We start from the raw sequence: 24,684 nt of genomic DNA on the forward strand, positions 1-24,684 counted from the left end.
TTGGACAGGTCTCTAGTTCCTGGTTAGCTTCAGTCATGAGGTGAGAAAAAAAAACATGACAACTGAATGGCTTTAAGAATTCAAGAAATTCTTACTTGCATTAGATAATTTCACTTACAGACACGTCAAGTAAGGACAGTAACTTGGCAGTTCCAGTTGTGTGCAGTGCACTTCAAAAGCATCCCCACCCTCATTAAGACAAGCAAAGGAGGCTGAATAAAGAAAAGGCATAGGCAATGATACTCATTTATAGGCACACAAAAATGGGAAAATTATATTATCTAATACAGTTTCTCAGGGGAAAAGATTTTAACTGGTAATATTGCTTCCTAAAAGGATGTTTCACATTTATTGGCACTCCTCATATTGGTCCCGCTGTTGCAGCCTATCCACTTCCAAAGTGTGCATGCCACAGTCATAGCGCATGGTCATTTATCCTTCCTGTCTGGCTGTTCAGCAGTTCAGCAGGAGATCAGCAGTGTCTGAGATACTCAAAAACTGGCGCCGACAACCCTTCTACAGTCAAATGTGCTTAGACCATGGATCTTGCTCATCCTAATGCCCATCCGAAACCTCTTCACCATGTCTGCATGCATTATGTATTGAGTTGCAGCCGCACAATTGCTGTTGCTGTTTGGAGCAGGTTGTTTGTATTAACGAGCAGGTGTACCTAATTAAGTGGTCAGTGAGTGTAAATGCACACATCATCAATATCTGTCAAATAGATCAAGTTTGTCTTCAAGTGCTCTTTGCCAATAAATGTTGTCATTGCTTACGATTCTGTCTATGCCTAATCACAATGCAGGAATACTATAACCTGTGGAAAAACATGTGTAGCTTTGGGAGACATGTCACCCATAATATTTTCATAATAGTTGCTAGACTAGATAGTATTCTTCTGAGCGAACGTTTGACTATGCAAGAATAATATTTTTTTAAATTATATTCAAAGTTTACCTGTAAAAAAAAATAAAAAATAAACGTTTGCATTTCATACAGTGACATGCACACTGGGTGTCCTATATCACTGAACTCTTTTCACAGATCCAGTGTCGCTGTTGTCCGCATGACACGTCATTCAGCTTCTTCACTACCTCACCACAGTCTTCCTCACCAGCATTGTTTGGCTCCCCTGGAGTCCACATCCTGGGATATAAAATAAAAGCATGATCACCGTTAAATAACCAAAATGATCTGACGCCCATCCTAGTGTAATCAGTACTAAGGCTGATTTTGAATTCAAAATCTGCATGTGGTCAATTAGGGGGTCTGTGCAGGTCAGTAGCCTTTCAGTGAGATTGGGAGGCAGGCTGGGTCCGTGCTCACCCACTGGCAGGAGAGGTGCCATCCAACCACTTCCAGTTTCCCTCAGTGCCGAGGTCACTCAGTCCCACCCAGTATGGTTGAGCAATTGCATTTGCAAGGAACTTCTGAAGGCAGAAAGCACAAAAATTTGATGACCCAGGTTTCACAGTAAACAAAAAAAAGAGAAAGTACAGTGAAGTCTGTCTCGGACGGAATGAAAAAATCCTCATACTGTATGTGCTGGTGAGCTCCAGAAAAAATGTCCGCCAAGGCCAACAATGTTTCTTCTGCAAGCACGGTATCTTCTGTTAACTTTTCAAACAACTTACTGGAGGTTCATTGTGAGCATAAGTACCTTACAAGCTGCTGTTCATGACACTGGTTATGACACTGACAAGACATAGGTTAATCCATTTTAATTTGAAAGGGAACTGTGTCTCCCCATATATTTTCAAGAATCAAATGCCCAGTTGGCCTGACAGTATTACTCCAGCAGGAGCAGGTTATGTTAGCGTCACAGATCTGATTTTGGATGGGAAAGAAAGTATAAATGTACACTATACAGCATTAAAACACCAAACTGAGAATGTCTCACCAGCTCTTCCTCTGTTTTCACCATAGCAAGAGTAGCACCCATGGTTATACACTGCACTCTTGCCATCTCCCAGGTGATAGTAGTCTTGGAAAGGTAGTAAACTTTGCGGCCAAACCGCTTCCAGCCTGAAATCTCCATAAGCACTATAGATGTTGGCAAAGGGCGATAAGAAGGAGTCAAAAGAGAGAAAAGATTAAAGACCACAATGACCACCCTGTGGATGTCAAATCGACAGAGTCTCTGACCACTTTCAAACACAGACTGAAGACTCATCTCTTCAGGCTGCACCTTTCCCTCCCTACCTCGCCACCATGATTAGGCTTGTATATGCCATCGACTATAATGGCACTTATATAGTTATATATAGATATTGTCGTGCTGTTTTGTATTAGCTATTGTATTGTTGTACTCTGGGTATTCTAGCTGCCAACCATGGGATGCTAGTTTGTAAGTTGATGTATTCTTGAAGGGTTCCGATTGTATCTGTATGGTCACGCTCGGACTCGTACCGTACTGTTCACACTTGTTCCTGTGTTCGATTTGCATTTCATTGTACATCGCTCTGGATAAGACCGTCTGTTAAATGCCTGGTAATGTAATGTAAAGACAGGGGTGTGAAACTGCATTAGCAACCTGAGGGACAGAACATGAGTCCCAATCAAATTGCGAGTTTGCCAAGTTAGTTTTAGTGATTATTCATTTCAATTGATTGAATCCCAACCAACATTACATCCCGTAATTAATAATAGGGCAAAAGTAATCCTTCAAAACAAAGTTTCGTTCCTCAATTTTGGATTTGATATTTTCCCCTGACTCAAGCACTTTCTCTTTAACTGGGTGGCCTGTAGCGTAGTGGTTTAGGTAAATGACTGGGACACGCAAGTTCATTGGTTCTAATCCCCGTGTAGCCACAATAAGATCTGCACAGCCGTTGGGCCCTTGAGAAAGGCCCTTAACCCTGCATTGCTCCAGGTGAGGATTGTCTCCTGCTCAGTCTAATCAACTGTATGTCACTTTGGATAAGAGCGTCTGCCAAATGCCAATAATGTAATGCAACTGCACGCAATTCTCAAAAATAAGATTTGGAGAGATGAGATGAGAGAGAGTGCCTTAACTGACTACATTCTTCTCACATTCTTCCACACAGGACCTGAAATTAGCAGTTCACACTTGAAAACCTACCAATTTGTCTGAATTAAAGCAGTTCTGCAAAGAAGTGTGTGCTAAAATTCCTCTGCATATGAAATTATAGCAAGGGATTGGTTGAAATCAGTGGCCTAGCTAAAACCTGCCAAGACCCGGTGCAAATTATACTCTGGTCCCCCCTCCTCTTCAATAATATGCCCACATGCATATTTGCAGTAGGTATGCACCAGCAATTCAAAACCACAGACAGTAGACAAAGCACAGGGATAAGTGCTAGCCAGTGCTCCTAACAGATAGCAGTAATGTTACTAACAGATAGGAGGCAACATCACAACCTCACTATGGGCGGCCTGTAGCATAGTGCTTAAGGTACATGACTGGGTCCCGCACGGTTGGTGGTTCGATCCCCGGTATAGCCACGATAAGATCCGCAAAGCCGTTGGGCCCTTGAGCAAGGCCCTTAACCCTGCATTGCTCCAGGGGAGGATTGTCTCCTGCTTAGTCTAATCAACTGTACGTCACTCTGGATAAGAGCATCTGCCAAATGTCAATAATGTAATGTAATGTAACTCAGTAGCCTTCTTATCACCGGCATACAAACTCCAACTGGCACCGCCAGTCCCGCCCCTGGTTGCAATTATTGAAGATAAAGGTGGTTCAACCAGTTATCATGTTTAAGGGGGCAAGGACTTTTTCCACAAGGTGATTTCGGTGTTTGATAACAGTTTTCATGAGATAAATGAAATCTTTAAAAAAAAAAAAAAAAGAAAGAATTTTTTATGTGTTTTGTGTTTACGCAGGTTCTTTTTTCTAATATTACATTTTTCTAAAGAAAGATTCAGCGTGGCAAATATGCAGAGGCAGATAGAGGAAGTCGAGAAGGGGGCAAATACTTTTTTTCCGGCACTGTATACTGTATATATTAAGATTATCATTAATATACAACAATCTCAAGTGATCAATATTTGGAAGAATCTTAACTTCAATACAATTCAATACATTCTCCAACAAGACTGATGGATGCTTGGAAGTCAGATAAATTTCTCTTGAGGAAAATATGTAAATATGTAAATATGCAACTGACAGTGTAACTGAACCATAGTGTATCAGAGATTTGCTTAGCACAGGCCAGTGACAACAGAGGTGCAGAAAACAAACACACTCATAATAGTTTTTTACCTTTCACGTTCAATGCCGAGACTTTGTCATCAAGATCCTGTATCCCAGCATTGATTTGTGAGTCTATAGATGACACACACACAAAATGAAAGAAAAAAATAAACATGCTTGTGAATAGCTGAAAACACAACATCTCTTTCTAAATAAAAATAAATAATATGTATTTGTGCTATGACTCACACATGCATATCCATGCACACAGCCCAGCAATCTGCAGCACCACACAGATGGTGACAAAGAAGTAGAGATGGCAATGTGGTCTCCTCTGACCTAGTCTCTTCAGGCTGCACCTTTCCCTCCCTACCTCACCACCAAGATTAGGCTTGTATATATCATCGACTATAATGGCACTTATATAGTTATATATGGATATTGTTGTGTTGTTTTGTATTAGATATTGTATTGTTGTACTCGGGGTATTCTAGCTGCCAACCATGGGATGCTAGTTCGTAAGTTGATGTATTCTTGAAGGGTTCCGATTGTATCTGTATGGTCACGCTCGGACTCGTACCGTACTGTCCTCTTCACACTTGTTCCTGTGTTCGATCTGCATTTCATAATACATCGCTCTGGATAAGAGCGTCTGTTAAATGCCTTGTAATGTAATGTAATGTAATGTAAAGACAGGGGTGTGAAACTGCATTAGCAACCTGAGGGACAGAACATGAGTCCCAATCAAATTCCTAGTTTGCCAAATTACTTTTAGTGATTATTCATTTCAATTGATTGAATCCCAACCAACATTACATCCCGCAATTAATAATAGGGCGAGATTAATCCTTCAAAGCAAAGTTTCCTCAATTTTGGATTTGATATTTTCCCCTGACTCAAGCCCTTCCTCTTTAACTGGGCGGCCCGTAGCGTAGTGGTTAAAGTAAATGACTGGGACATGCAAGTTCATTGGTTCTACTCCGGGTGTAGCCACGAAAAGATCTGCACAGCCGTTGGGCCCTTGAGCAAGGCCCTTAACCCTGCATTGCTCCAGGGGAGGATTGTCTCCTGCTTAGTCTAATCAACTGTACGTCACTCTGGATAAGAGCATCTGCCAAATGCCAATAATGTAAAGTAATGTAACTCAGTAGCCTTCTTATCACCGGCGTACAAACTCCAACTGGCACCGCCAGTCCCGCCCCTGGTTGCAGTTATTGAAGATAAAGGTGGTTCAACCAGTTATCATGTTTAAGGGGGCAATGACTTTTTCACAAGGTGATTTGGGCGTTTGATAACATTTTTCATTAAATAAATGAAATCTTAAAAAAAAAAAAATGTTTAAATGTGTTTTGTGTTTACTCAGGTTCTTTTTTCTAAAATTAAATTTTTCTAAAGAAAAATTCAGCGCGACAAATATGCAGAGGCAGATAGAGGAAGTCGGGAAGGGGGCAAATACTTTTTTCCCCGCACTGTATACTGTAGATATAAAGATTATCATGCATATACAACAATCTCAAGTGATCAATATTTGGAAGAATCTTAACTTCTATTCAATACATTCTCCTACAAGACTGATGGAAGCTTGGAAGTCAGATAAATTTCTCTTGAGGAAAATATGTCTCCTTGATTGCAGATTATTTTTTCCCACATTAGTTGGTCACTGATTTTGTTCCTCCGTTAATTACTGACAAGCAACTGACAGTGTAACTGAACCTTAGTGTATAAGTGATTTGCTTAGCACAGGCCAGTGACAACAGAGGTGCAGAAAACAAACACGCTCATAATTGTTTTTTACCTTTCGCTTTCAATGCCGAGACTTTGGCGTCAAGATCCTGTATCCCAGCATTGATTTGTGAGTCTATAGATGACACACACACACAAAATGAAAGAAAAAAATAAACATGCCTGTGAATAGCTGAAAACACAACATCTCTTTCTAAATAAAAATAAATAATATGTATTTGTGCTATGACTCACACATGCATATCCATGCACACAGCCCAGCAATCTGCAGCACCACACAGATGGTGACAAGGCAGTAGAGATGGCAATGTGGTCTCCTATGACCTAGTCTCTTCAGGCTGCACCTTTCCCTCCCTACCTCACCACCATGATTAGGCTTGTGTATGCCATCGACTATGATGGCACTTATATAGTTATATATAGATATTGTCGTGCTGTTTTGTATTAGCTATTGTATTGTTGTACTCTGGGTATTCTAGTTGCCAACCGTGGGATGCTAGTTTGTAAGTTGATGTATTCTTGAAGGGTTCCGATTATATCTGTATAGTCACACTCGGACTCGTACCGTACTGTTCTCTTCACTCTTGTTCCTGTGTTCCATCTGCATTTAATTGTACATTGCTCTGGATAAGAACATCTGTTAAATGCCTTGTAATGTAATGTAAAGACAGGGGTGTGAAACTGCATTAGCAACCTGAGGGACAGAACATGAGTCCCAATCAAATTGCGAGTTTGCCAAGTTAGTTTTAGTGATTATTCATTTCAATTGATTGAATCCCAACCAACATTACATCCCGTAATTAATAATAGGGCGAGAGTAATCCTTCAAAACAAAGTTTCGTTCCTCAATTTTGGATTTGATATTTTCCCCTGACTCAAGCACTTCCTCTTTAACTGGGCGGCCCGTAGAGTAGTGGTTAAAGTAAATGGGACACGCAAGTTCATTGGTTCTAATCCGGGTGTAGCCACAAAAAGATCTGCACAGCCGTTGGGCCCTTGAGCAAGGCCCTTAACCCTGCATTGCTCCAGGGGAGGATTGTCTCCTGCTTAGTCTAATCAACTGTACGTCACTCTGGATAAGAGCATCTGCCAAATGCCAATAATGTAATGTAATGTCTAGTATTGCTAGTTTAACCACTAGGCCGCCCTGTAGCATTGTGGTTAAACTGTGTAATGAGCACCCCGTCGTGGATTATTCCACTTATACCAAGGTCTTTTAAAATAAAAAGTAATGTAACTCAGTAGCCTTCTTATCACCGGCTACAAACTCCAACTGGCACCGCCAGTCCCGCCCCTGGTTGCAGTTATTGAAGATAAAGGTGGTTCAACCAGTTATCATGTTTAAGGGGGCAATGACTTTTTCACAAGGTGATTTGGGCGTTTGATAACATTTTTCATTAAATAAATGAAATCTTAAAAAAAAAAAAAAAAAAATTTTAATGTGTTTTGTGTTTACTCAGGTTGTTTTTTCTAAAATTACATTTTTCTAAAGAAAAATTCAGCGTGACAAATATGCTGAGGCAGATAGAGGAAGTCGGGAAGGGGGCAAATACTTTTTTCCCCGCACTGTATACTGTATATATAAAGATTATCATGAATATACAACAATCTCAAGTGATCAATATTTGGAAGAATCTTAACTTCTATTCAATACATTCTCCTACAAGACTGATGGAAGCTTGGAAGTCAGATAAATTTCTCTTGAGGAAAATATGTCTCCTTGATTGCAGATTATTTTATCCCACATTAGTTGGTGACTGATTTTGTTCCTCCGTTAATTACTGACAAGCAACTGACAGTGTAACTGAACCTTAGTGTATAAGTGATTTGCTTAGCACAGGCCAGTGACAACAGAGGTGCAGAAAACAAACACACTCATAATTGTTTTTTACCTTTCATGTTTAATGCCAAGACTTTGGCATCAAGATCCTCTATCCCAGCATTGATTTGTGAGTCTATAGATGACACACACACACAAAATGAAAGAAAAAAATAAACATGCTTGTGAATAGCTGAAAACACAACATCTCTTTCTAAATAAAAATAAATTACATGTATTTGTGCTATGACTCACACATGCATATCCATGCACACAGCCCAGCAATCTGCAGCACCACACAGATGGTGACAAGGAAGTAGAGATGGCAATGTGGTCTCCTCTGACCTAGTCTCTTCAGGCTGCACCTTTCCCTCCCTACCTCACCACCATGATTAGGCTTGTATATGCCATCGACTATAATGGCACTTATATAGTTATATATAGATATTGTCGTGCTGTTTTGTATTAGCTATTGTATTGTTGTACTCTGGGTATTCTAGTTGCCAACCGTGGGATGCTAGTTTGTAAGTTGATGTATTCTTGAAGGGTTCCGATTATATCTGTATAGTCACACTCGGACTCGTACCGTACTGTTCTCTTCACTCTTGTTCCTGTGTTCCATCTGCATTTAATTGTACATCGCTCTGGATAAGAGCATCTGTTAAATGCCTTGTAATGTAATGTAAAGACATGGGTGTGAAACTGCATTAGCAACCTGAGGGACAGAACATGAGTCCCAATCAAATTGCAAGTTTGCCAAGTTAGTTTTAGTGATTATTCATTTCAATTGATTGAATCCCAACCAACATTACATCCCGTAATTAATAATAGGACGAGAGTAATCCTTCAAAGCAAAGTTTTGTTCCTCAATTTTGGATTTGATATTTTCCCCTGACTCAAGCACTTTCTCTTTAACTGGGTGGCCTGTAGCGTAGTGGTTTAGGTAAATGACTGGGACACGCAAGTTCATTGGTTCTAATCCCGGTGTAGCCACAATAAGATCTGCACAGCCGTTGGGCCCTTGAGAAAGGCCCTTAACCCTGCATTGCTCCAGGTGAGGATTGTCTCCTGCTTAATCTAATCAACTGTATGTCACTTTGGATAAGAGCATCTGCCAAATGCCAATAATGTAATGCAACTGCACGCAATTCTCAAAAATAAGATTTGGAGAGATGAGATGAGAGAGAGTGCCTTAACTGACTACATTCTTCTCACATTCTTCCACACAGGACCTGAAATTAGCAGTTCACACTTGAAAACCTACCAATTTGTCTGAATTAAAGCAGTTCTGCAAAGAAGTGTGTGCTAAAATTCCTCTGCATATGAAATTATAGCAAGGGATTGGTTGAAATCAGTGGCCTAGCTAAGACCTGCCAAGACCCGGTGCAAATTATACTCTGGTCCCCCCTCCTCTTCAATAATATGCCCACATGCATATTTGCAGTAGGTATGCACCAGCAATTCAAAACCACAGACAGTAGACAAAGCACAGGGATAAGTGCTAGCCAGTGCTCCTAACAGATAGCAGTAATGTTGCTAACAGATAGGAGGCAACATCACAACCTCACTATGGGCGGCCTGTAGCATAGTGCTTAAGGTACATGACTGGGTCCCGCACGGTTGGTGGTTCGATCCCCGGTATAGCCACGATAAGATCCGCAAAGCCGTTGGGCCCTTGAGCAAGGCCCTTAACCCTGAATTGCTCCAGGGGAGGATTGTCTCCTGCTTAGTTTAATCAACTGTACGTCGCTCTGGATAAGAGTATCTGCCAAATGTCAATAATGTAATGTAATGTAACTCAGTAGCCTTCTTATCACCGGCGTACAAACTCCAACTGGCACCGCCAGTCCCGCCCCTGGTTGCAATTATTGAAGATAAAGGTGGTTCAACCAGTTATCATGTTTAAGGGGGCAAGGACTTTTTCCACAAGGTGATTTGGGTGTTTGATAACAGTTTTCATGAGATAAATGAAATCTTTAAAAAAAAATAATAATAATAATTTTTTATGTGTTTTGTGTTTACGCAGGTTCTTTTTTCTAATATTACATTTTTCTAAAGAAAGATTCAGCGTGGCAAATATGCAGAGGCAAATAGAGGAAGTCGAGAAGGGGGCAAATACTTTTTTTCCGGCACTGTATACTGTATATATAAAGATTATCATTAATATACAACAATCTCAAGTGATCAATATTTGGAAGAATCTTAACTTCTATTCAATACATTCTCCAACAAGACTGATAGATGCTTGGAAGTCAGATAAATTTCTCTTGAGGAAAATATGTAAATATGTAAATATGCAACTGACAGTGTAACTGAACCATAGTGTATCAGAGATTTGCTTAGCACAGGCCAGTGACAACAGAGGTGCAGAAAACAAACACACTCATAATAGTTTTTTACCTTTCACGTTCAATGCCGAGACTTTGTCATCAAGATCCTGTATCCCAGCATTGATTTGTGAGTCTATAGATGACACACACACAAAATGAAAGAAAAAAATAAACATGCTTGTGAATAGCTGAAAACACAACATCTCTTTCTAAATAAAAATAAATTATATGTATTTGTGCTATGACTCACACATGCATATCCATACACACAGCCCAGAAATCTGCAGCACCACACAGATGGTGACAAGGAAGTAGAGATGGCAATGTGGTCTCCTCTGACCTAGTCTCTTCAGGCTGCACCTTTCCCTCCCTACCTCACCACCAAGATTAGGCTTGTATATACCATCGACTATAATGGCACTTATATAGTTATATATGGATATTGTTGTGTTGTTTTGTATTAGATATTGTATTGTTGTACTCGGGGTATTCTAGCTGCCAACCATGGGATGCTAGTTCGTAAGTTGATGTATTCTTGAAGGGTTCCGATTGTATCTGTATGGTCACGCTCGGACTCGTACCGTACTGTCCTCTTCACACTTGTTCCTGTGTTCGATCTACATTTCATAATACATCGCTCTGGATAAGAGCGTCTGTTAAATGCCTTGTAATGTAATGTAATGTAATGTAAAGACAGGGGTGTGAAACTGCATTAGCAACCTGAGGGACAGAACATGAGTCCCAATCAAATTCCTAGTTTGCCAAGTTACTTTTAGTGATTATTCATTTCAGTTGATTGAATCCCAACCAACATTACATCCCGCAATTAATAATAGGGCGAGATTAATCCTTCAAAGCAAAGTTTCCTCAATTTTGGATTTGATATTTTCCCCTGACTCAAGCCCTTCCTCTTTAACTGGGCGGCCCGTAGCGTAGTGGTTAAAGTAAATGACTGGGACATGCAAGTTCATTGGTTCTACTCCGGGTGTAGCCACGAAAAGATCTGCACAGCCGTTGGGCCCTTGAGCAAGGCCCTTAACCCTGCATTGCTCCAGGGGAGGATTGTCTCCTGCTTAGTCTAATCAACTGTACGTCACTCTGGATAAGAGCATCTGCCAAATGCCAATAATGTAAAGTAATGTAACTCAGTAGCCTTCTTATCACCGGCGTACAAACTCCAACTGGCACCGCCAGTCCCGCCCCTGGTTGCAGTTATTGAAGATAAAGGTGGTTCAACCAGTTATCATGTTTAAGGGGGCAATGACTTTTTCACAAGGTGATTTGGGCGTTTGATAACATTTTTCATTAAATAAATGAAATCTTAAAAAAAAAAATGTTTAAATGTGTTTTGTGTTTACTCAGGTTCTTTTTTCTAAAATTAAATTTTTCTAAAGAAAAATTCAGCGCGACAAAATATGCAGAGGCAGATAGAGGAAGTTGGGAAGGGGGCAAATACTTTTTCCCCCGCACTGTATACTGTAGATATAAAGATTATCATGCATATACAACAATCTCAAGTGATCAATATTTGGAAGAATCTTAACTTCTATTCAATACATTCTCCTACAAGACTGATGGAAGCTTGGAAGTCAGATAAATTTCTCTTGAGGAAAATATGTCTCCTTGCTTGCAGATTATTTTTTCCCACATTAGTTGGTGACTGATTTTGTTCCTCCGTTAATTACTGACAAGCAACTGACAGTGTAACTGAACCTTAGTGTATAAGTGATTTGCTTAGCACAGGCCTGTGACAACAGAGGTGCAGAAAACAAACACACTCATAATTGTTTTTTACCTTTCGCTTTCAATGCCGAGACTTTGGCATCAAGATCCTGTATCCCAGCATTGTTTTTTGAGTCTATAGATGACACACACACACACACAGAAAATGAAAGAAAAAAATAAACATGCATGTGAATAGCTGAAAACACAACATCTCTTTCTAAATAAAAATAAATAATATGTATTTGTGCTATGACTCACACATGCATATCCATGCACACAGCCCAGCAATCTGCAGCACCACACAGATGGTGACAAGGCAGTAGAGATGGCAATGTGGTCTCCTCTGACCTAGTCAGGCAAAGCAAAACAGCAAAGAAGACAATTGCAGAATTCCAATTTTCCTCCAAAATCACAAGTTATTTAAAAGTATGCAGATCACTCATCTAAATGTTTACTGAACTTCAATGGGTTTCCTGATCATGTTGGATCTAAAGATCAGAAACAATTCAGTGTGACAAATATGCAAAAATAAAGGAAATGGGGCAAATACTTTTCCACACATTAACGATTACAAGGTTCTTGAGCAATGGTCATTCCCTTGCTAACTCCTTCTGTAGCACCCTCTTGTTTACCAGCCTGAACATTACCAGCCAAAATAAAATGGAACGGGATGAGAGGCACATTCCTGGTCTCCTTCTGAAAACCCTTGGGGGTTCCAATAAATATTATGACAGTAGTGTATAATATTACTATAAATATTACGGAAACAAAGTAAGAGAAATGCAGATATTAATGACACTGAAATAATCATTCCCCGTTGTTTTTCTAAGCTATGTCTAGGCGGGTTTCTGCGTTTTCGTTTCCCCCTTGTTATAGTATCCGTACCCAATTATGTTTCCCACCTGTTGTCTGTTTGTTTAGCCCACCTCTCTCCCATGCCCCACCTAGTTTATCACCTTCCCTCATGTATTGAAATCCCAGTGTCTGCTTTATACTTTGTCAGAACGTTGATCAATTTTCAGACGCCGGTTCATAGTAAGCATGATCATTTGAGATTTGTGAACGACACCCTTTGCCATTGATTCCGAGTTTGCCTTACCTTTCTGTTTTGTTTGCCCTTCTGATTATTTGGTTATTTTGCCTTCATCGACTCTGTTTTTGCCTAGCCCTTTTTGTACCTCAGCCCTGACTTCACGGATTTTTGACCTTGTTTTTTTGCATCTCGATTCTGCCATTGTTGATTCTCTGATTACCTGGCTTGATTTGGACTGAATAAAGACAATGTTTTTACATACTCCTGGTCTGCGTCTGGGCCCTCACAACTGGAGCCGTTCACCCATTTAATCAGCCATTTCCATTTCCCATTCTGTTTCATTTCCCCTTTCCTTATTTCCCATGCAGGGGGTATCAAGAAGCAAGATTACTGAGTTAGCTGGATACTGTACAAACTGGAACAGCTGTTTCAGAAGGGGGACATATTTTATATTTCTACAATATTTACTTTCAGTGCCCATGAAAAATAATTAATGATGAAGCTCCTACACTTTTTATTGTAGGCTATTGGCTATTGTAGCCTGTGATTGTAAACATGTATTTAAAGTGCAAGTGTATTGTGTGTGCTGCAAGAATGGATGACTGTAAGCAGGATTTTAAAGAGGCTTTTTCTGCAAAAGTGTGATCCAGATGGCTCGTAAATCAAGACTAAAATAAAGAGACACTTTAGTTTCTAACATGTTTTTTTAGTGTGAAACCCACTGATCTTTCATACTGTCATGTTACAGTTCCCCTTGTGTCTATTAATGCTGCTCGTTTAGGATTTATTCATATATTTATTTATTTTCCAACAGCTGCAGTTAAAACAGACATTTCATAGATACAATCTCGCACACAGGAATTTCAAGGCCAGGCAATGGTACAGTTACCTCCTCTCTGGGGGGTCTGTCTTCCAGCTTGTCGTTCCTGGTCACACCACTTCTCCTGGTCACTGGGGAGCGTTGCAAAAGTATGCTCCTCAGCTGAAACAACATCATGTCTTCATGTTGCTGGTTTTTGTATGAGTAAGTGAGTATAACTGAACACTTTGTCTTTTTTTTTTTTTTTTCTCTTTTTATTAAAACAAAAGCCTAACTAGGGACAGGAGTTGGAAACTAGCAATAGCTATATATACTTTGTCAGAACGTTGATCAATTTTCAGTCGCCGATTCATAGTAAGCATGATCATTTGAGATTCGTGAACGACACCCTTTGCCATTGATTCCGAGTTTGCCTTACCCTTCTGTTTTGTTTGCCCTTCTGATTATTTGGTTGTTTTGCCTTCATCGACTATGTTTTTGCCTAGCCCTTTTTATACCTCAGCCCTGACTTCAGGGATTTTTTAACTCTTTGTTTTTTTGCATGTCGATTCTGGAATTGTTGATTCCCTAATTACCTGGCTTGATTTGGACTGAATAAAGACAATGTTTTTACATACTCCTGGTCTGCGTCTGGACCGTCACAACTGGAGCCATTAGCCCATTTAATCCGCCATTTACATTTTGCGTTCTGTTTCATTTCCATTTTCCTTATTTCCCATGCAGGGGGTATCAAGAAGCAAGATTACTGAGTTAGCTGGATACTGTACAAACTGGAACAGCTGTTTCAGAAGGGGGACATATTTTATATTTCTACAATATTTACTTTCAGTGCCCATGAAAAATAATTCACTTTTTATTGTAGGCTATTGTGCTTGTAAACATGCATTTAAAATGCAAGTGTATTGTGTGTGCTGCAAGAATGGATGACTGTAAGCAGGATTTTAAAGAGGCTTTTTCTGCAAAAGTGTGATCCAGGTGCCTCGTAAATCAAGACCAAAGAGACACTTTAGTTTCTAACATGTTTTTTTAGTGTGAAACCCACTGATCTTTCACACTTTCACACTGTCATGTTCCAGTTCCCCTTGTGTCTATTAATGCTGCTGGTTTAGGATTTATTTATTTATTTATTTATTTATTTATTTTCCAACAGTGCAGTTAAAACAGACATTTCATAGATACAGGGGCGACAGTCTCGCACACAGGAATTTCAGGTCCAGGCAATGGTTCAGTTACCTCCTCTCTGGGGGGTCTGCCTTCCAGCTTGTCCTTCCTGGTCACACCACTTCTCCCCGTCACTGGTCATTGATTAGCATAGACTTTTTTGTGTCTTTCTGCAAACCTTGCACTCAGGCTTTCTCTCTCTCCCTTTCTGTCACTCATGCTTCCCTAATTGTTTCAATTTCCCTTGTCTTCTTACTCATCTACTAATGCAAGATCAGGATTGGGTAATACTAATATTCTAACCATGTGCTCATGTTACCTAACGTTTCTTGAGCATGTCATTGACTAATTTACTAACGCTAGGGCAGGTTTATTACTAACGATTACTAATTATCTCGTTAACTTGTCAATCCTCCACACCTGATGCTGCTCTCAATCTAATTGTCTGCACCTGTCTACACCAGCATATAAGCTCAGTTCCATATCATGTTTCTGTGAAATTGTTGCTTCGTGTTCGTCAGTGCACTGCTTTAGTGTGTTTGGCAAGCCATTGGCTACCCGACCCGACCCGACCCGACCCGACCCGACCCGAGCCGAGCCGAGCCGAGCCTGTTTATTGACTTTATTATTGATTATTGAATTGTTTTGTTGACCATTGCCTGCTTCTACCACAACTTTGCCTGCTGTCTTTGTGCTTTTGCCCCACGGAGCAGATTTCGGTCTTGACTCTTGCGCCGTCATCGACCCTGAGCCTGCCTACCGTCCGCCTGTACTTCTGCCCCGCTGACAGCTTTCCTGGCTTCTGGACTTTTTCTATGGTGTACCGATTACGAGACTGCCTTCTCCCTCGGTACTGTACTCTGGTTTTGGCTGGATTTTACGTGTATGAGCATTGCTTGTTTTTTCGCCACGCTCACTGGGCATTCCCTGAATAAAGCCCTGACGGGACTTTATTACACCCCTTTTGTCTGAGTCGTGCATTTTGGGTCGAACCCCCCCCACGCACCCGTCTCAGGATGTTTACTCCTCACTACAGAAATATTGACACACTTACCACACACACTTACAACACTGAGATCTTCAGCCATCCAAACACTGTTCACTTAAACCCAGGCTAAGTTGATTCTCTACAAGCCCCATACAGTTATGATGCAGATATCCTCACCTTCAACGTATGTGATCCACTTAAAATTAACTTGGAATTGCACACTGAACTGAAAACAGGCCAGCTCCACATATTCATAATACAGCCCAATGATGCTAACTCAATAATGATCATACAGACTACAGCAATATCCAAACCTCTGTACTTACAGTATTTAATGCCATGTGGCATAAACCTGTTGTGAAGTTAGGTGAAAACAAAAACTTTTTTTTTTTACTTCTTTGCTATTGTCACAATGTCTTTAATATTAACACATTTTCACCAACCCAAATGTTAATTTGGGGACAGAATTTAATTGGCCTTGAATCTGGCCCTAGCATAGTCATCATTACAGTCATTTCAAGCAGCATTAACACACATCTCAGGTGTAGAAGCTGTACCTGAATTGTTCTCATAGATATTTCCCTCCATTATGTGTCTGTGGGTTCTTGCAGCTGACCAGGACTCGTCTGTTGGTATCTCTTCTGGCGTGTCTGAGCCTCAGTGTCTATATGTAGCTTCTGTGTGAGTCTGGCCCTCAGCCCTTCTCTTCTGCTTTCTATGTGACCGCATTCTGGTGATGATGTACATTTTATAATGAAAAAATGAAAGATCATGAAATCATGTTCCCACCAATTGCTGCTGTGTTTCCAGTGTGAGTGTGTGCCGCCCAGCTCATTTGCATAGCTGATAACTCAAAAACTATAAATTGTTACCAAATGAAAGGGGTATACATTTACTCTATAGACCCATGTCTTGAACATAATATAGTTTTTTTCTGTGAAATGATGTTCCCAGCGATTTTTGCTGTATTTACAGTGTGGTATGGGCATGCATTGCTGTTTACTTTCAATTCACAAGCAGCTAATTTGCAAACTATAAATTGTTACCAAATGAAAGGGGGTATACCTTTACTCTATAGACCCATATCTTTATTTTCTGTGAAATCATGTTCCCAGCAATTGTGCATATAGTAAATGTATACCCCCTTTTATTTGGTAACAATTTATAGTTTGAGTTATCAGCTATGAAAAACACAGAAAAGACTGTGAAATGTTAAAGATATGGGCCTATAGAGTAAAAGTATACCCCATTTCATTTGGTAACAATTGATAGTTTTGGAGTTGTCAACTATGCAAAAGAGATGCTCGTGAATTGAAAGTCAATAGCAATGCATGTCCATACTACGCTGGAAATACAGCAGAAATGGTTGGGAACATGATTTCATATTAAAAAATGTAAAAACTATACAATTATAAAGATTTTGACCTATAGAGTAAATGTATACCCACTTTAATTTGGTAATAATTCACAGTTTTGGAGTTATTTCGTGGTCGGAATTTAAACATGGAAATCCGATGCAAAATGTAACGCATCATAACTTCCTGTAGAGTCGGCTTGAATCGTACGGAAACCACAGTGAGAAACGTTACAGGCTGGAGTAGTCTCAGACAGCCCGCCTACAGTTACACTCTCATTAGCTGTTCGCAATGTCAATCAATCCGTGCGGACTAAATCGGTGCTTGTGTTTTTATCAGTCAGGAAGGTAGCTAGCCACGAAAGCCTGGTGACACCACTGCTGTTCAGTGTGACAGGTTGAAATATTGAATGTGGTGAATTGTAACGTTAGGGTTGAAATATAATTTAAATGTCATCATTAAATAACATCAAACTAGTTAGCCAGCTGACGTTAGCTAACGTTAACTGACTAAATTGAAGACGAGTGACTAATTACCTAACGAGCGTTAGTCTCAACAAGAAATAAATTACTTAAATTACTGTGTTTCTTTAAATATGGCCGGCCCCCTTGTGTACTACTAGCTAAATCAGCTAACTTATCTAGTTAGTGAGCTAACTTAACGGTGCCTAATGTAACCGATGGCTTGAAAGAATGTGTATTTACATAATACTATTGTACCCTGAGTTATGTGCTGGTACATAACTCTTTGAGTATTTAGACACGTTGTGTCAGGGTTTGGAGGTAGTACCGATGGTGGTCACCAGGGGGATTTATTATTTTCACCTGACCCTCATTAGTGCCAAGGGAGCCTACCTCCGGAGGGTATTTAAAGCACTCATTGATAGTCGGTCGACGCTTTGGTGTCCACTGTTCGCTCTGGCTCAAAGCTGGTAAAGATTCGGCAACCAAATGAGTCAGGTATCCTGGTGTGGTTTTGTTTCTCTGTTTAAAGAAAAAGGTAAGGAAGGCGCTCAGCTCGTTAGTGCAGTGTGCACAAGCAGACGCCTTCCTAAAGGTTCTTGGTCTTGGCTCTTTTATTTTCGTGCTCGTGTGAGCCTTTGGTTGAGGGACGTTGTCCCCGGTAGTTGTATTTTGATTTGAGTTTTTTCCTGAGCTGCGTCTCATGGTTCTTTATTTTCGTGGATAGTTTTTTGCTAGGTTGCACTTTTATTTCTGTTCCCCGGGGTGGTGGTTTCGGTGCTCGCTTTTCAGCACGTATTTTGGTTGGGTTATTCGCCCTGTTTTTAAAGGGTCGCTTTTATTTCTGATAGCCGTTTTGGGCGTTACTTATTATTTGGTCGGAGAAGTGTCTCCGAGTTCTTTTCTGTTCCTCCCCCTGTTCCAGGAGAAGTCCCCTTCCGTATCTGTGTTTTCCCCTATTCCCTTATCTCCCAGGATATGGTGGTATTAATATAAGATTAATACTTACTTGGTATTACCCTTAGTTCGCTCCTGGCTCTCCGCCCATCCCCTTACACGTTGATTGATGCAAGTACTCAGGTACAGCTTCTACACAATTCATTCGTATAGTTTCCAAAAGCATGACTCTTCTCATGTCACATTGTGGCATCCCTGTGTCTGACCCCTCTATTGTTTTAAAATATTTAATTTAAATAAAGATCATTTTCATTATTGTCCTTATGTCGAGTTTGTGTTCTCTGTATTAATCCCGTCCTCTGGGCTCACCGCCTGCAGGGGTCGGCATCGGAGTCGGGTGCTTTGCCCAACGGTCAGTAGGCAAAGGCGGGGATCCGGGCGTGCTGATCCTCGGCGGCGCAGACTGGTTCTGGGGACGTGGAACGTCACCTCTCTGGTGGGGAAGGAACCGGAGCTAGTGCGGGAGGGGGAGCGGTACCAACTAGATATAGTTGGGCTCACCTCCACGCACAGTACTGGTTCTGGAACCAAACTCCTGGAGAGGGGCTGGACTCTGTTCATGAATTCATGAACTGACTGCATAAGTAACATGCATCAGAGCTGGGGAGAATGTGATTTTGGACAAAGTAGCAATGTGTATTATCATTATTTTTATTAATTTAATTAATTAATTTTAATCATATTAAGTTCATTTGTTAGACATCCCTGACCACACATTCTTGAACAGGCTTAGTTAATTACATTTATTGTAATACATCTCAGGTACATCATGATGATGATACACATTCTTTCTTTGTCACCAGCTCTGATGCATGTGTTACTTATCCAGTCACTTCATGTTATTCTTCTTTGGTGTACCATGGCAGGGATTGCCCTACCCCTTGTAGTTTGTTCTGCAGAGCACAGTCCATGACTTTAATGGCCTTAAATATGGTCAAACAATTAGGCTAGTTTTTTATTCTTGGTCCATAAACATCTAATTTTCTTATGATTACCATATATGATGTAATGTATGATATACTATGTAATTTAGATCAGTCATAATTGCTACAAATTTGAGGCTCTTCAGTGTGTGGAATGGAAAGCTCTGAATCTGCTGTGTGTGTAGACCATTCCATTCCATTTTCCATATGCGTAGCCCTTATTCCATGCCACATTTTTCCCACACCGCCTGTTTTAGCGCATCACGCACTAAAGACCCCAAAAATTGTACCCTTTGTGTCAATTTATTGGAAGGTAAAACCCAGGGTTTGCAGAAGGCATTTTTGTTAGGTGGTTGCTTAGAGCTTTTGTCTACTGAAAAGCCCAAAAATGTTTTATGCGTGTGAAGCCAGGAGATATGGCGGCCGCCCCGAGACCACCCTTGAACCCCCCTTTGGCCACCCCAGTAAAAAAATCCCGCCCTGTTGGGGCATATTTAGTCTAATCAATTGTAAGTCACTTTGTTTAAAAGCATCAGCTAAATAACACGTTATTTCTTTATTTATTAAGGTGAATGGAGCTGGGTGGGAAGCAAATGGCATTTTTAAGGCCACAAAGTCGGGAAATGTATTAAATCGCAGATTGCCAACTCTTAGGGGTGTGTCACGGCGTGTGACAGTTGTCAAAAGAGCAGGCTGTGCGCGCCTTCACTGTGGGAGAAATCACGAAGTGGCTCTAAGAAAAAAAAAAAAAATGTGAAGAAGATAGAAAATGAAGTGGAAAGGAGGAGGGCAAAGAGCACAATGTCATGCGGAGGCCACAAAGAGCGTAGCATTGTTAGAAGACCGTTGTAAATCCCTTCCTGTCATTGAAAAAGGCCCACTGACATGTTGACTCACCCTCTGCATGTGTTTATAGTCCTTAAATTCAGGTTTCAAAATATACAGTTGATGGGCCGGCACTCTGTACCAAAACATTGTATAGCGGTACAATAATAATTCAAGCTCATAGGTTGAAAATTGGTTCTAATTGCCACAGACAATGGCGTTTCAACGTCAGCGCGTTCACAGAGAAGGGGTGGGATAAACAGTGTTTTGGTTTGAGCGCGTTTGTTGCTGCTGGTCCTCTTTAGACTATAGGAAGTCTGAAATTACCTATTGATTTGCTCAGAATAATGTTCTGTTCTAATACAGTAGGGGGCAGCAGTGGCCTATGTTTGGGCTTCTAACGACTGCACTCAGTAAGATTAAGTTAAATTTGGCACAGAATTTGGTATTATTCTTAATGAATGACTTATTATTACTATTTACTTTTTAATTATAAATTTTATTTATTATTATTCGTTTTGTTAGCATTTCAGATATGCAGGAGCAAAGATTTGTGCATTCTTCAACACACATGTACATACATATTGGCAAAAAAAATTAAATGAATAAATAAACATCAACTGTAATGTGCACGTTCAGATTTTGTTAATATTTTTGCAGGGTGTGCGGGGGTCCTCACTCCTGGTCCTGGAGAGCCACAGGGTGTGCTGGGGTCCTCACTCCTGGTCCTGGAGAGCCGCAGGGTGTGCTGGGGTCCTCACTCCTGGTCCTGGAGGGCCGCAGGGTGTGCTGGGGTCATCAGTCCTGGTCCTGGAGAGCCGCAGGGTGTGCTGGGGTCCTCACTCCTGGTCCTGGAGGGTTGCTCTTTTCAATGTTCATCATTGTCTGAGATCTCGGTCACCGACTTCCTCAGGTAAATAGCATATTGCTGGCAAAGTCACTGTCTTCTAGAGTCAACGCTATAACACATTTATCCTGTGAACTTTTATATCATGTTATATATTGTATCTCATCAGGCTTTGAGTAATGTCATAATTTAGCCATGAGGTCACTCTTAATTTGGATTAACTTTTGGATTAACTATTTGGATTCAGTTACTGGTTGAGGAGCATTAAATGGAAATTGTCATAATTTCTGTAAGTATTATGTTTTTTTTGTATCAGTATTTATGTCGGAGAATCCAGTTTGAGTACAATCAATAATGAATTATTGCACAAGACTGAATTTTAATGAACTAAATAATTCTAATTCTAATGATATATAATTATAAAAAATATATTATTAACAATGAATAATTCGTTATTGCACTTCACAATATCAATCAATGAAATAATTCATTATTATTACACTTAACAACATCAGTCAATCAATCATTACATTACATTACATTAATGGCATTTGGCAGATGCTCTTATCCAGAGCGATGTACAGTTGATTAGACTAAGCAGGAGACAATCCTCCCCTGGAGCAATGCCTTGCTCAAGGGCCCAACGGCTGTGCGGATCTTATTATGGCTACACTGGGTATCGAACCACCGACCTTGCATGTTCCGGTCATGTGCCTTAACCACTACGCTACAGGCCAATGAAATACATATGTTTTATTTTACGATGGATTTGTCACAATGTGCTTTACAGTTTCCCCTGGCCAAAACCCCCGCAGAGCCAGAGGCAGCAGAAGTAAGGATGGACTTCCTGGAAGACTCCATGAAGGAAGAAACCTTGGAATGAGCCAGACTCAGCTTGATCTTGCCTGGTGCTATTGAGCCAACCAAGAGCACCAGAAGGTGGGCTTTGCACTTTCCGGGAGTATTTATTAGGTTCCAGTACAAACACCTGACAAGCTCAGTGAAGCATACTGAACCCCCGGGTGGGGTATCACACAAGCCCTTAAGTGATCAGAATATTCATGGGCGTTTTACATAGGGCGGCCTGTCGCGTAGTGGTTAAGGTACATGACTGGGACCTGCAAGGTTGGTTAACCCCACATTGCTTCAGGAAGGGGGGGGGGGGGCGGGTAGTATCTGCCTTAGTCTAATTAACTGTAAGTCGCCTTGGATAAAAGTGTCAGAAAAATATGTAATGCAATGTACAATTTCTCAGACCAACTTTTACGTTACATTACATTACATGGCATTTAGCAGACGTTCTTATCCAGAGCGAGGTACAACAGTACAAGTGCAGATCAAACACAAGAACAAGTGCGAAGAGGACCTGAGAGGACAGTACAGTTCCAAGTCCTAGTGTAAACATACAGATATAATCGGAACCCTTGAAGAATACATCAACTCCCAAACTAGCATACCACAGTTGGCAGCTAGAATACCCTGAGTACAACAATACAATAACAATAATACATAAACAATGATATAAGTGCCATTACAGTCTATGGCATATATAAAGCTAATCATGGTGGTGAGTTTGGGAGGGAAAGGTGTAGCCTGAAGACATGAGTCTTCAGTCTACGTTTGGAAGAGGTCAGAGACTCTGCCGTTCTGACATCCACCAGGAGGTCATTCCACCACCATGGGACCAGGACAGACAGCAGTCGTGAGCGGGAAGTGCAGGTGTGGCGAGGGGGTGGTGCCAGACGGCACAAAGTGGCAGAACGGAGGGGTCTTGCTGGTGTATAGGTCTTGATGAGTGATTGAATATATACAGGGGCTGATCCTTTAACTGCCTGGTACGCGAGCACCAAAGTTTTAAATTTGATGCGAGCCATAACAGGCAGCTCGTGGAGGTTGCGGAGTAGGGGGGTGACATGTGAATGTCTGGGAACATTGAATACCAGACGCGCTGCAGCATTCTGGATCAATTGTAGGGGTCTGATGGCAGATGCTGGAAGGCCAGCAGGACAGGACCATTGCTTGTACAAGGAGCTGAGTGGAATAGGTGGTGAGAAAGGGTCGGATTCTCCGGATGTTGTACAGGAAGAACCTTGCCCATCCAGCTCTGGATGTACACAGTGCCTTTTACTGCCTGGCTAATACGAACTGATTACACCACCAATCTGACTCCACATCATTCCGCTCTCACAGGCAATTAATTGCTCTCAATCAAATTGCTCCTTATCAGTGTCACTGAACGCATAATATTATTTAATTATTTGTATTATCTTTTTAAATTATAGCAAAATGATGGTATTTATCATATTGTATTAGCAAGTGATAATAAGGACCTACTCCACCCATACACTCCTCCAAAAACGCTCCTCATCATTCCGTGAGTGGGTTGATGCAGTGTAGGCAGTAGAGCTTTTTTCCTGTGGAACGACTTACCCATTGAAATTCGTGGCGCAGAATCTCGCTACGTTTAAGTCTAGGCTCAAATCTTTCCTATATAGCAAATCCTTTAGTTGAGGGACACGGCTTGGTGTTGGCATGGATCATAGAGTCTCTGGTGGACTAAGTGGTCACTGCTGTCACTATATCATGGCATGGACCCTCTGTGTTGAATGGATCTAGCTGTGGTCTGGTGTTAATTGCCTTATGGTCACTCTCATGTCTGTGCCGGTCCCCTGCCTCTTGTCCCTTAGTTATGCTGCCATAGTGTTATTCTGCCAGGGTTTCTCCTTACTGCACACAGGCATCTCTTTCACTCCTTTTCACTCTTATTTCTAGCCTCCTCCCCCTGTAGCTCAAGCACTACAACCTGACCCCAGCTTCAGCTAACCTGCCACTTCTGCCCTCCTTGTGCAGAGAACAGACCTTCCCTGATAATCATCTATATTTGTCATCTGCATAATGATTATTTGCATAATTGCATAATTATTTGCAAAGCAGTGAGTATAGTAATGCAATTTCAGCATTTATCATGGCAGTGGGGTAGCTAAAAGTATGAAAATCAATTATAGTGTCCTGAATTGAGTTTCCTTTTGTTTTCTTCATTGTTTCATTTTGTTCCCATTCAATTCTTCATTGTGATACACGTGCACACACACACATACATGATCATGATAATTAAAAAATGATTGTGAACAAAGGATCTAATTTTACCTGTGACGCAGGTAGCAGTGAAATCAGATTTTGATTTTGTTTTTGCTGCCTGCCCTCATTCCACTGTGTAGTATTCTCCTTGTCCTCCCTAGTTCCCTCCATGTGTTTCCTTCCCATCCCTGTCCTCTCTCTTCTCCCCAGGTCCCAGTCAGGTTGGAGGTTTGCCTCCCGCCAACATGGGCAGAATATCTCTAACCTCATCTTCCCTCCCAGATCCCCTGGTATTGATCTCTGTGTGGCTGGTGGCCTCTGGAACTACCAGTCCGCCGTCCAGAAAGCAGACTTCATATCTGCCTATGCCTCCCACCTCAAACTTGACTTTCTTGCTTTAACTGAAACGTGGCTCTCACCAGAGAACACGGCCACCCCGGCTGCCCTTTCCTCTGCCTTCTCT

The 24,684-nt window shown here is 41.0% G+C and overlaps 1 protein-coding gene across 1 annotated transcript; it reads right to left on the reverse strand.

Annotated features, from left to right (window-relative positions):
- Positions 1-969: 969 nt before the first annotated feature.
- On the reverse strand, positions 970-16,441 carry LOC133113973 (C-type lectin domain family 4 member F-like). Its single transcript, XM_061223157.1, has 8 exons — positions 16,333-16,441; positions 13,696-13,788; positions 12,032-12,121; positions 11,844-11,906; positions 4,226-4,288; positions 1,901-2,043; positions 1,327-1,430; positions 970-1,146 (listed from the first exon to the last, which is right to left on the reverse strand). Exons 1-8 carry the CDS (start codon positions 16,361-16,363, stop codon positions 1,020-1,022), a joined length of 714 nt encoding a protein of 237 aa, XP_061079141.1. The 5' UTR covers positions 16,364-16,441; the 3' UTR covers positions 970-1,019.
- Positions 16,442-24,684: the final 8,243 nt, after the last annotated feature.

This window comes from Conger conger, chromosome 2 (assembly GCF_963514075.1).
Source record: "Conger conger chromosome 2, fConCon1.1, whole genome shotgun sequence".
In the NCBI taxonomy this organism is placed as follows: domain Eukaryota; kingdom Metazoa; phylum Chordata; class Actinopteri; order Anguilliformes; family Congridae; genus Conger; species Conger conger.